The sequence below is a fragment of the Cydia strobilella genome, chromosome 25 (assembly GCF_947568885.1).
Source record: "Cydia strobilella chromosome 25, ilCydStro3.1, whole genome shotgun sequence".
In the NCBI taxonomy this organism is placed as follows: Eukaryota; Metazoa; Arthropoda; class Insecta; order Lepidoptera; family Tortricidae; genus Cydia; species Cydia strobilella.
This window is the reverse complement of record NC_086065.1, coordinates 4,118,954-4,132,339: the sequence shown is the minus strand read 5'-3', so window position 1 is coordinate 4,132,339 and position 13,386 is coordinate 4,118,954. Positions and strand designations below refer to the sequence as shown.

Genomic DNA, 13,386 nt, shown 5'->3' with positions numbered 1-13,386 from the left:
GTAGTTACGATGAAAAAATTGACATCTAGGTCGCATGTTGAATCAGCATTACTCTAAATTAGACTTTAAATAGTAAAGGATAAGGTTGTTAATTTAACCTTAATTTATGCTTGATACGCGCTGGTGAAAAATATTTATCGCACAGCGATAAGTATGTAAGCATTATGGCGTAATATCGATAATATTATCGATAAATACTGTGTTATGAGAATATGTTTGCGGTTATTTAATTCACTTTTTTCGGTTGTCAAGCAAAATTGACAACCCAAAAAAGCATAGGCTATTTCATACAAAGGATGACGCCTATTGTCCATGTATTAATTACAATAATTACAATGACTTAATTCCATTCTTATATAGAGGCTAGAGCTGAGCTCCAAAGGGCTAAAGCGAAAAAAAAAATATCCCCACGGGAAAGGGTCGGATCCTCAGGTCCAATCTATGCTATATTTCTTCCTGCTCTTAGCAACTAGGGCAAGTTATACTTGCGACCGCAGGGAGTGTTTTAAATTGACACGAGTCACACGAGTTTCGAATTACCTATTCGCACATGTATCGAACAACGTTTTACAGTACATATGGCCCTTTAAACTTTCGACATATGCACAAAAAGTGCACTTTACGCACTAGTGCGAGAAAGTAGCAGCATATGTACTGTAATAATATTTTACCACAATATCCAGAGAGGAAAATGGGGATTACGTTTGTATATAACAAAGCAATCGTTGGCTGTTTGTTCTACCAAAATAGGAACACTAATCGACTAAAAAACCTTTAATCTGACCTTACCTAGTTTCAAATTATCTCTTAGTCTCTTACCCACTGAACTAGACGATTTCCTAATAAAACACCTGCATTTTAGAGAGATACACACATCCACTGATAAATACCATATGCCTATATTGTGACATATATAATATAAATACTAGGGGTTTTCGAGAGTCTATACGTTCATTTTTTTTGAAGTTTAACAATGAATACCTACGTGGTTTTGGTTGCCGTGGTTGCTGTGCTTGCTAAGGTAAGTTGATTTCTATTATTTTTAATTTTTAATTTGAATTTGTAATTTTTTTAAGCAGTGTATAAAAGGTCGGGAAGTCTTAGCAGTAAATTAAACTATATTTTGAATTTCTAAAGTGCGCTAATAACAATGATATAGGTACGAGTAGTCAACTAAATTTAAATATTAAAACAGTTCTTAAGCATCTAAATACCGTATCATCGTAACACATACATTTTAATTACGAAACAGTTCAATTCATGTATCTTGGACGGCCCTGCGGTATTTTAAACGCTGTGAGTCACAGTCACCCAAAGGGCCACCCTACACAAGCGTCTTTTAAGAGTCGGCGTCTAAACAGCGCTATGGAAAATGGCGTCGCTGCGAAGTTTCGCCAACGTTGCAACCGTTGCGTCGAGCAGCCATAGGTAGAGTTGTTGCACCCACACTAGCGTCTAAGTAAGGGCTTTTTCGAGTGAACCCTTTAATAAAATAAAAAAAAGGTAGAGTTGTTGACTAGACGCCGACGCTCGGTAGACGCTAGTGTGGGTGCTCAAAAACCAAAAACCCTCTGACGGCAACCTCGGGTAACCTGAGTAGCGGCAGGAGCATGAGAAGCAAGACTTACATGACCTGTTTTCTGCCTAGCAGAAAAATGTATACGGCGTAATAACAGGGCCAGATTTCTGCCTAGGCCCACTAGACCCGGGTCTAGGGGTACAGGCAACCTAGCAATGGTTTTGAGATTAGAATTTAGGCCATCGCTTCCACACAATAGCCTAGTTTATTTTAGATTCCATCAACTCTCAATAGTTCTTACTGGCGGGTGATGCCTCTGCGTGCGTCCCGGGCAAGGGCAGCATCCGCTCGGGCCATTAAAGTGTCAAAAGGTCTACGTGTTAGCTTCGTTTCGTGATAGGAAAGACATTAATTATTTATACTTATTTGCAGGGTACTTCAGGAGCATGCATCGGCGCCCCGCTTCTCGTGCCAGCTCCCATCATCTCCCCGTGCGTGACCGCCCCACTTCTCCCCGCCCCTATTTTCCCCACCACCACCATAGTGCAGACCAACAGCGTGACGGAACAGCTGTGTAACGTACTGCAGATGCTGCCGATTACCAACCTGATGAACAACCAGCTGGCGTGCCGAAACGTAATCACGCCTATCCTGCCCTGCGGATGCGGACCTATCATCTTTTAAATGACACTGAATTTTAGACAATTTGTATGTATAATGAAATAAAACTATGAAACCGGATTATAACGCGTATATTGAATTTATAATACATCCCGACGTTTCGAACCCTTTACAGCGTTCGCGGTCAACGGGTGACTGTGGAAAAACCTCCTCACCTGTCCTTCCTCAGCCACCCGTTGACTACGAATAAAGTAAAGTGTTCGAAACGTCGGGATGTATTGTGGTTGCCCAAAAACTAAAACCCCTCTGACGGCAACGAATTCAATGTACGATATAATCCGTTTTCATAGTTTTATTTCATGAGTAACTATCGCGGTAACCGAAGACAATATTTTGTATGTATTATATTTATGTATATTTATACAGAACGGTAATGAAGTTCTTCTGACTTACTTATTGCAGTGATATATAGTAATTATTATTTATTTATGTTTATTTGACGACCGGTCTGGCCTAGTGGGTAGTGACCCTGCCTGTGGAGCCGATGGTCTTGGGTTCGAATCCTGGTAAGGGCATTTATTTGTGTGATGAACACAAATATTTGTTCCTGAGTCATGGGTGTTTTTTATGTATAGTATAAGTACGTATATATATCGTCGCCTAGCACCAATAGTATAAGCTTTGCTTAGTTTAGGGCTAGGTTTGTTCTGTGTAAGATGTCCTCTAATATTTATTTATGATTATACACTTAAGAGCAATTCATATGGGTCATTCTAAAGAATAAATAAAACCGTTAAAGGTGACCCTCTTTCGAGTGTAATTATTGTTGTTATTTATTCAGTGTGTGAATTGTGTACTTCCAAAAAATATCTATAATGTTTATGAAAATATATTAATTAGAACATAAACCACCATTTTTTATTTTACTTGAAGACTTATGTAAATATTTACCGGCCTAAAGAAAAGATAAAAAAACTACAATTTTACAAAAAAATAAATACTTAGGCAACCAAAACACGAAAGACAGAAGTTCTTTTCTCAGCTTGCACCATTGCATGGCCATCTCGCTGGGCCGTCGTATAGAGGAGCCATTAGTCACCCCACACTAGCGTCTCCCGAGCGTCGGCGATAGTTACTCTATGGATACTGCTCGACGCAACGTTGGCGAAACTGCGCAGTTACTCAACAAATGTTTAAGTAATAGATTGTGGTGATCAAAAATTCGTACGCGGGGTCTTAGGAGGCTACGATGGCCCAGCGAGATGGCTATGCGATGGTTGAAACGCAACTACACGATGGCGACATTCAGTTGTGATTTGTGATCTATTCGTTTTTCAAGATGGACGTGGAAACGGCTAATCCGCTGCAGCAATATCATGAATTTATCTATAAGTACGCCACGGTAACGTTTTCTTAATGTGCACATTAAGTGGCGAAGAATACCTACTACGTACTCGTAAATACAAAAAGAGAAAATGTTTTTCCACTTCTAAATATTTTTCATTTTCCATGATTTTTTAGTACGTTATTGACACAATGAAAGAGGTTCATAGGTTTTCCTTTTTTCAAAATTCGCAATTTTTTTTAAAAAGTTAAACATAAACCTAGAATTATTGTGACGTTTTCAACCAAAAGGTACCACGTTGTCGCTTGTCGATAAGGTTGATTTCGAATTAAAGCTATATGGAAATAGCGCCTTATTGACAACCGACAATAAGTACCCTTTTGGTTGAAAATGGCAATTATATATAATTATTATGCTGTAGCGATCGTAATCAAAATCTTTTCAATCCGATCGACATCAAAAAAATGAGAGCATAACTTCGATTGTATTTCGGCTTTTTAGCGAGTTCCTAACTTAAATATGGCCAGTTTAGACATGTAAAATAAAATGGGAATATCTCAGTGGTCAGTGTCAAATTCGTGGTACCTAAAAGGCTACCCTTAGGTATATACCATGAGTTTCACACTGACATATGGGGCATTTTCTATGAAAAGGGACCTTCTAGTCGATGGCGCTTACGCCGCACAGCGTCGCGCGGCATTGTATTTATATCGGAGCATCGTTTATAATGGCGTAAGCGCCATTGACAATAAGGTCCCTTTTTATAGAAAATACCACATATTAGCTATTAGCGGGTTTGTGTGTAATTCGATCCATCTCGCTCGTATTGGCATATTAGTGCGAGCAAGATGTATACAATTTTTTTTACTTATTCGTTCTAAAACTGCCATAGTCAACGGCATTACTCATTCGGCCAGTGAAACTGTTTTAGAGAAATTAAATAATAAATAACAATTGAATGAGTGAAATAGGCGATTTTTATCTTACATTTTACATTTACAGGAATAATGCCAAATAACTTTAAGAAACCCAGGATTTAATTTCGTTATAAGGTTTAACTGTGGCTATAGGTACTTACGTCTTTTTACTATGAAGGGGAGACTTTTTGCGATATCTCAAAAACGGCTAAACTGATCATGTTCGCTATAGTTTTCATTTAATGTCTTTTTAAGCTATTTCTACGATTTTTTTCATTTTTTTTTTGACCCACGGTTCAAAATTTAGAGGGGAGGGGGACATTTTTTTTCTTTCGGAGCGATAATTTCCGAAAATATTCACTTTATCAAAAATGTTTGTTAAGTACCCCTATTCGTTTTGAAAAACCTATCCAACGATACTCCAAACTGTAGGGTTGAAGCGAAAAAAAAAATCCACCCCCACTTTATGTAGGGGAGGTTTTTTAGATTTATTGGATTTATTGATTTATGTATCCATGCCAAATTTTAGGTTTCTAGCACTAACGATCACGGAGCAAAGCCTCGGACAGACGGACAGACAGACTGCGAAACTATAAGGGTTCCCACTTCCTAGGGAACCCTAAAAACGGGATATCTGTGTACCAGAGTCATAAACTTTTGTGAGTCCACTTATGCAACGAAACATCATTTGAAACGTGTTCGAGGAGACCTATTTAATGGTCACCTGCGTGGCCTACTGGCCTAATTATAAAACGCTGTTTCTTAATGCTAGTTATTAGGACATAATGCAAACGTTTAACCTAATAGGGAATATTACGCGAAACTATGCGCAGGTGGCGCCACTACCACAATCTGAGGGTTTATCGCGAAACATGAAAATCGAAATTTCGTTATCTAACACCTCTACCACTCTTGCATATTCGAGCGATGAAGAGGCAGATAGCGAAAATCTCTGAAAAGTTGTCAAAACCTGTTAATGGTACAGTATGTATAAGTTACTCTATGGTTTACTAATAAGGCTAGTGCTGCACTCTGGTGGCAGAACATTGCAGTAATATCCCCTATTGTTTAGGTTGACTATGTACATGACATGACTTTCAGCAAGCAGTAGCCCTAGTGTAAATATCATTCGATAGCGTGACGTGACGTAAGCGATACTGAGTTTCCAGAACGTCCCGCTTGGCGCGCTTTTTTTTGTAAAAGGGAATATTCAAAACGCCTCCGCTTATTGTAGCGTTTACACCGCAACCACATCCTGATTCTAATTTGCAACCAATATAATTCTATATTTTTAATTGGTATATATTCCGTTTCATAACGAAAATTGATAATTATTTCCAACGTTTGCTCAAAATTACTTAAGTAATTTCACAGAAAACTGATAACACATGAATTGTATAAAAGTTAATGTTTCAATATTATTTATCAATCCTTCTCAAAAATGTGTCGGTTGACGGTGTTTTTGTGCTTCCAAGCATTTTTATTGAATGTAAGTAACTAGGGAAAGTTTAGATTATAATTCGAAAATACCTATTAAATTTTGCATAGTTAATGACCCGTTTTACAACAATTTAGTGAAATTAAAATTAAATTAATACTTAATTAATTGCTTTAAATATTTATTCCTTTCTACAGTGCCTGAATGAATTTAATTAAGTGTAATTAATACAATTTTAAAATATACATAGATTGTTTTGTAATTACCGCAATTTTTATATTTAATTAATATTATACCGGTAATTTTTTATTTGGTTATATATAGGTACCTGAAAAAAAAACCATTTTATTTTCCTATATAATTTAATAAAACGCTTTTTTCAACATCAACCTTTTAGTAGACGAAATCGATGATTACTAACACGTACCTATGATGGATGACAGTCTTGGATGTAAGTAAAGGGAGGTAGATATGGCACCCGGCGCTCGATCGTGAGCCATCAAATATAGGTTCCGGAACCTATATTGAAAAAGTCGTACGGCTGACGCCAATGTCTCAAGATTGTCAAAATCATCTACTAAATATTGCCTGCATTTTAGTTTTGTCAACTATGGACGTCACGCGTCTATTATTAAAGGTAATTGATGACAGTACTGTTAATTGTCTAATTTACTTGAAAGAAAGAAAGACATTTATAGTAAAAAAAACCTTGTACTTATCTTATGTACCTACTGTACAGAACGGATGGGTTGCAGTAGATACTACTGTTGGTTGTCGTCTAATTTACCAAATTTTATTTTCCAGCAAGCCCTTGCCGGCCCTATGCTGCAGCTGGGTAACAACCTCCTCCTACCCGGCAACCTTCAAGTCGGCAACCAGCCCTGCCTCACGAACAACGTAATAATCGAACCTTGCAGCCAAGTGGTCACCGAAGTCGTCCCCTCTCTCCAATGCGGCGATGTGTCCGTAACCGGTGACTTGCCTATTGGAGGAACCATCAGGGTAACCGGTTGCTTCCCGGTTTACGGAGTGGTTGCCGTTGACGGAGCGGTTCCTTCGGCAGGAACGGGTTACGTCAACCATGCGTGCGGTTGCTCATAAGTTTAATAAATGATTCGTGATGTATTGTAATTTATTTCTGTTGTAATTTATATACCTTGATAATAAAACGTTGTGAAAATGTGTGAGAGACAAATATTATTATGGGGGTGTGGAAATTGTGTACCAAAGAAATGTTTAACATGCTACGAACGCTAAGTCATCGTTAAAAAATCTAAACATTGGTCTTTACCCAATTTACCTACATAGGTTACATAACTGAAGCAGTTTATGGAGGAATATTACATATGTCCGATATAAATACAATGCCGCGCGACGCTGTGCGGCGTAAGCGCCATCGACAATAAGGTCCCTTTTCATAGAAAATGCCCCAAATAAGGTTCAAAAGGGCATTTCCGATTATCAAAATGTCACAATGCACTTGTTTTCCATATCAGCAATCTATGTCATAATGTTGAATGATAATCGGACGTGATGTTGCATTTATTATATGTGGTATTTTCTATAACAGGGACCTTATTGTCGATGGCGCTTACGCCATTATTAACGATGCTCCGATATAAATACAATGCCGCGCGACGCTGTGCGGCGTAAGCGCCATCGACAATAAGGTCCCTTTTCATAAAAAATGCCCCATATTGGGTTATCAGTCCGGTATTTAGAACGATAAGCAAAATGGCAATGACATTGTCTTTGTAGATCACGTAGTTCTAAATATGTAACAAATAATAGATACGTAACGTACCTACTTACCTACTAAAAAAAGGATATTTGTGTTCTCTTCAAGCAAAAGATACCACTTTGTCGCTTGCTTGCTATAAGGACGCTCTGACAGGTTATTCGTATAAAGATACCTGCAAATTTCATCCTTATGGTAAGCGACAATGTGGTACCTTTTTAGAGTCAGTATTTGCATCTAAAAATATTTGAATAGAACAAAGTGACGGTGTCATTATGAATGTCATACTTTCATAGTAATCTGATATTTAATGATGACATTTTCACACTTTGTCATTGCAAATGCCATACAAAGTTATTTTGATCCGACTCTAAATTAATTTTAGAAATAGGTACCACTAATTTTGATATTTAGATAATTTTACTCGTGATTCTAACAGGCAATAATTCCGCCAATATACTTATTTTTAATGTGCATTAAAGTTATAACACCTAAAAAAATAACGTCAATTATTTCGCTTATACTATAAAGAGATGTTTGGATAAGCGATCCATACTTCCATATTATAAATGCGAAAGTCTGTCTGTCTGTCTCTATGTGTGTTACCTCTTCACGATTAAACCGCTGAACCGATTTAGTTGAAATTTAGCATAGAGATTGTTTGAGTCCTACTTACTAAGTCCACGCAGACGAAGTCGCGGGCAAAAGCCAGTATTATTTATATAATCCGCGATAAATGGGGCATTTTCTATGAAAAGGGACCTTATTGTCGATGGCGCTTCCGCCGCACAGCGTCGTGCGGCATTGTATTTATTTCGGAGCATCGTTAATAATGGCGTAAGCGCCATCGACAATAAGGTCCCTGTTTTATAGAAAATACCACATATTTTATTTATCTACTTACCAACTAACGGCAAAAAAGGAGATTTTTCTAATTTTAGCTTGTAACGTGAATGTTATGATGACCGTCTGCCCTCTGGTAGAGGGCAGACACCCGACATCTAAGGTTCTTATTTAATGTGAAATTGGATGCCTATTTATTTATTTTATTCGAACAAAATTGAAATCATTGTCAAATATCTTACATTTAAACCCTTTTTATGTGCAAATAAATGATTATGATTATGATTACAAAATATATTTTTTTATTCTATAATTTCTAAGTTTTGAATGATTCACGGTTAGTTTCACTAGACTTATATTATACCCGTCACCCGTCACCCGTGAACAAAGATAGATATAACTCCGTAATAGATGGATACAGTCTAAGGAAAAAACGTGCCTCGAAAATCAAGAAAATTTGATTCTCGATCAGAGGGCGCTACTAGCTTTGGCCTACTGTCGTATAGATGGCGTTGACGCTTTCGTTTGTAATTTAACAATTTTAACGCATATCACTGAAAGAACATGGGTCAAAATTATAAAAATAATTAATGCAAATAAAAAAAATCATTTATCCATATCTAATACATTTTATCGTATTTTTATAAATCTTAATTTATAGTTTTAAAGTGTGTCGACAAATGGCAGTGAATTTACTGGGGTTACAAAATTTACTATGACAGTACCGCTCTAGTATAAGTTACTCTATGCCCGTGAACAAGATGTATGTATGTATGTATGCATGTAACTGCGTCTAAATATCAGGAGTTCAAAAACAATACAAAAGTTAATCACGGTCTATATCCCGGTCAATATAAGTATAATTTCTTCTAAATTTTACGCACAGAATTAAAAAGTATATATATATATATATACATGAACATGTCTTTTAATTTAAAAATTTCTTCTTTATTTTATATATATATATAGAATTAGATTTTAATTAGTATTTTCTATACGCAGAGGTTAAACACAGATTATCACAATTTCAAATTCAAATTCAAATGTTTTATTCATGATAAACTTAAAACTAAAATTACATACAAAAGTATACTAAAGCTATAGAAACTTATAAAATAGGTAGGAGTTGAAGTTTACCACGAAATGGTCTCGCCTCAGCATAATGCTGAACCGAAGGTCAGCGCTGATCTTCCGGCGGGACCATTTTGGGTCACGATCGCAGCCGTACGACACGGCCCAACCATAAGCTGAACGCAGCCTTTGCAGCAGCGACCAGCGCCATCTTGTCTACTGTCTATGGCAGTACTTGACAATGTCATTATTGACAACAACATGTGTATTTCGGTACCTATAACCCAGAATTATGCTTAGGTGCTTTGAATCTCAAACGCTTTTAAATAGTACTTGTGAATAATATAATTTTAATTATACATATTTTTTATAACACTGTCGTCGGTTATTAAAAGGCAGTCTTCTGTGAACAAAATGTTCTAAAAAGACTGCCTTTTATAAGTAGTACGTTTATAATTTATATATAGTGTGATAATTTACTTACATACTATGTTACTAACCATAGTTTGACAAGTCTTGTAAATGTGTAATTACTAACAATGTTATGGATATTTATGTCTGAATATTAGTTAAAATACGATTTTATTTACATACAAGATATATACAGTGGTACTACGTAAACGAAATTAATAACTAGCTTAAATCTAAAATAGGCCCTTGAGGCATTGTACCAAGGATGCTGGCGGCATTTCCCCGCTGTATCGCAATGCTGTTGTGCGAGAAAGCCGCCAGCTCTTCGGTCACCAGTTACGTCAACCAGACGCTTCGCGATTTCTGCAAACAACTTATGCGCGCTGGGACCCCATGGACCTAGAGTTTCAACTTTCAATTGATTGATTGATTACCGGAGTTAAAAAAATCAAGTTTAGATTTCATCCGAATGGGTATTATGAGAGTTCTTTTAAAGCTGGTTTTCCTATGCATTGTTTATCAAGTGATTGTAATAAACTTCCGTGCAATAAGTACCTATTAGCATTAATTATGCGATGGAAAACCACTTGAAAAACCGAGGAAGTAACATGACACATGCCATTGAGTAATGTGACAAACACACAAATAATTGTCACCATGATTCGAACCCGGGACCTCCTAATTCATAGACAGGGTCACCGACAAGGCTAGGAGGCCGTTAATTCAGTAATGTGGACGATAGGTTCCATAGTCTATACCCTACTAAGCCCCGAAGTCATTGTAGTAATTTTGAATTTGGGACTTTATATTATTCCATTACTTACATTACTTACTTCGCTGGCTCAGCGACCCGAAGTGGATCTTGGCCTCGTTACTAGATTTCGCCATTCGTTCCTATCCTGTGCGATCCGACGCCATTCATTCCATTATAGTTCAAAATTCGATTTGATTTTTTCCTTTTAAAATAACATCGGGACTGAGGAGGCTAAGATTAAGAACTAAAAAACAGCACTATTAATTTAAAATTTACTATATTAAACAAAAATACTGGGATTTCGACTAGTTGCAACCGCATCCGCACTGTCCAGAAATGGACACGGAGCCGGAAGCAGGCACAGTGCCGCTGAAGTCAACGGAGCCGAGCACGGGCACGGAGCCGACGACGACGGTCTGGCCGCTAGCGCCGATGTCGCCGGACACGCCGACCTGCCCGGTGCCCGAGCCGCCGTACGACGCGCACGACTGGGCCAGCGCCAGTGTCGGCGGCGGTTTGTTGTTGAGCCCGCCGATTCCGGAGTAGGGTAGTTGCGGGAAACCGCATGATTGGCTTAGGACAGACTGTGAAAGCAGAAATAAAATTAGCTACAGCTATAGGTATGTTCTGCTGATAGTTTAAATGTTCTGATGATAGTGTAAATAAACGAGTTGAAATGTGAAAGTTTGTGTATTTTGATTTGCTGTTTAATTTATAACTACGAACAAAGCAGGACACATTAGGGGAGGTATTTAACTAGCCCGACCAGCACCACCTCTTTGGGCACAAAGTCAACCTGACTAATTGTAAGTTGGTAGATGCTTTACTTCAGGCTGGGCGCTGGCAACAGTTTTTCATAAAAGCTAAGAACTGCCATTAAAAAATACGCAAGGTAGCAATATACGAGGACATTTTTTATCCGGAAACGAATAGAAGTTTGTACGGGGAAGAGTATTATAGTAATCCAAGTTATGGACGGGTGGACGACATTTGCTTGATAAGGTTGATTGCTGGACATTTCTGGATTAGGCCTATCAGCTGTGAACGGTATCAGTTTGAAGATGATGATAATAGCAAAAAAGTAATCATAATGTAACAAACATGTAGGCACCGGTAGCCTTGTTAGCCATGGCTCAAAAACCAGGATAACGTTAGCAATATCATGATATTTACCTGGATCAAGCAAGCCTGCACGCACAGAGCAAAAACGATGAAGGGAGACATTTTGTTATAATTATTGTGCTGTTTTATTCAAAACAATTAGAATGATTCCACATAACAATGACATCCGTTTTATACAAACAGCAATGGCATGCAGGTCAACGTTACGTCCACGATTGGCAATTTATAATTTGTATAATCATTTAATCGAACGTTTTTAAATTAGAAATTTTCCTTATCATATGATAAGAAATATTTACAAAATAATATTAATATGTTACACGTAAGTCAAATGCCTTTGAGTTTTATGCAATTATTGGCCCAGATACAACGTAAAAGCAAATATTTTTGAATACCACCGATCAACCTGTGGCAGTTTTTATACTTTTTTATATAGAAAATGCTTCGAATTGTAAATTCTATAAGTAAGTAAATTAAGTTCAGAATCTAAAAATATTAGCGCGGGAGTGTTAAAAATTTGCAGCATATTATCGTTAATTTTGTTACTGTTATCGAAATCTTACATAACATAAGCTAAACCAGTTGGTAAAGTAGGTCATTACTCTAAAACAAGGACTTTAATTGAAAATGAGTTTCAAAGTCACAGTACTCTGTGTCGCTACTTTCCTAGTCCAGGTAAGATAATTATTGTAGCTACTTACCTATACGAAAATTCAATTGTTTAGTTTAAGACAAGTAAGTTGCCACTACGCATATTTTTAGAGAAGTTAGTACCTATTTAAATAAACGCTCACTCTAAGATTTGTATTATCATTTGTACCGAAACAACAACACCAAACTCCAGCAAAAACAATTGTGCATTGAACATAATATTTTACATGTATTAAAACTTTGGATAACGATATTGCTTGTTTCAAACTGTAGGCGTTGATTACCTTGCGCGTTTAGTGCTGTGGTGCTAAATATAAAATAATATTTTTTGCGTTTCAATCAATCATTTGAACATTTTGAATTCACGACTTTCGTATTAGAAAAACGCACATTCCTGTCTGGTCTCCTAGGCCATGGCATAAATTTGCGTTTTGCATTAACTATTATGTGAGTACTCAAATACAACTTCCATTATTCTAGTGCATCTCTGGCCAAAACTGTGGCTGCATCACATCACCCAACAACGGCGGCCTCTTAACCGTGAACAGCAACGGCCCCATTATTCCCTCCGGCCTCGCGCTAGGCGCGGAGCTAACTCTAGCCGGGGACTTAGGCCTCTCCGGCGCGCTGCCGTTCCTGATCGCGGTGGCGTTCGAAGGCCAGCACCCCACTAGCGGGTTGGCAGCAGTATCGTACGGCTGCGGGGACTGCGTGGCCATCAAGCAGGAGCGCGGGAACCCGAGCGGGGACAATGCTAACGTCAATTCAGGCTCCCCGTTTATTAGCACGTGTGGTGGTAGACGCTCTTAAATTTTAGATAAATGTATCATATTTATAGTAAAAAAATTAGCTAGTCACTATTATTTCAACTTCTTATTTTGCTTATATAAAACTTCAAAAGCTTCCTTAAAAATAGTAGATTTTTTAACAGATCCAATAATTCTAGCGACCCGCCC

General features: G+C 37.6%; 3 protein-coding genes across 4 annotated transcripts in view; 2 read left to right on the top strand and 1 right to left on the bottom strand.

Annotated features, from left to right (window-relative positions):
• Positions 1-5,790: 5,790 nt before the first annotated feature.
• On the top strand, positions 5,791-7,024 carry LOC134752653 (uncharacterized). The gene is made up of 2 exons (XM_063688323.1): positions 5,791-5,891; positions 6,645-7,024. The coding sequence occupies exons 1-2, from the start codon at positions 5,844-5,846 to the stop codon at positions 6,939-6,941; spliced, it is 345 nt and encodes a 114-aa protein (XP_063544393.1). The 5' UTR covers positions 5,791-5,843; the 3' UTR covers positions 6,942-7,024.
• Positions 7,025-10,925: 3,901 nt separating this feature from the next.
• Positions 10,926-13,386, bottom strand: part of LOC134752903 (chorion class CA protein ERA.1-like) — a 35,533-nt gene continuing 33,072 nt past the window's right edge. The window contains exons 1-2 of one of the 2 annotated variants that reach the window (XM_063688683.1): positions 11,831-11,970; positions 10,926-11,241 (exon numbers count right to left, since the gene is read on the bottom strand). In XM_063688683.1, coding sequence (XP_063544753.1) covers positions 10,963-11,241; positions 11,831-11,881 — 330 coding nt within the window. In that variant the 5' untranslated portion in view covers positions 11,882-11,970 and the 3' untranslated portion in view covers positions 10,926-10,962. Of the gene's footprint in view, positions 11,242-11,830; positions 11,971-13,386 lie in introns of those variants that run through there. The other variant, XM_063688684.1, reaches the window with a different exon arrangement.
• On the top strand, positions 12,402-13,261 carry LOC134752894 (chorion class CB protein M5H4-like). Its single transcript, XM_063688673.1, has 2 exons — positions 12,402-12,454; positions 12,911-13,261. The coding sequence occupies exons 1-2, from the start codon at positions 12,407-12,409 to the stop codon at positions 13,238-13,240; spliced, it is 378 nt and encodes a 125-aa protein (XP_063544743.1). The 5' UTR covers positions 12,402-12,406; the 3' UTR covers positions 13,241-13,261.

What these genes read in the sequence shown, in the direction of transcription:
- LOC134752894 (XM_063688673.1), top strand. Translation starts at nt 12,407, where the DNA reads ATGAGTTTCAAAGTCACAGTACTCTGTGTCGCTACTTTCCTAGTCCAG. An exon ending in TCGCTACTTTCCTAGTCCAG is followed by an intron (nt 12,455 to 12,910) that starts GTAAGATAATTA and finishes CCATTATTCTAG; the next exon opens with TGCATCTCTGGCCAAAACTG.
- LOC134752653 (XM_063688323.1), top strand. Translation starts at nt 5,844, where the DNA reads ATGTGTCGGTTGACGGTGTTTTTGTGCTTCCAAGCATTTTTATTGAAT. An exon ending in TCCAAGCATTTTTATTGAAT is followed by an intron (nt 5,892 to 6,644) that starts GTAAGTAACTAG and finishes TTTATTTTCCAG; the next exon opens with CAAGCCCTTGCCGGCCCTAT.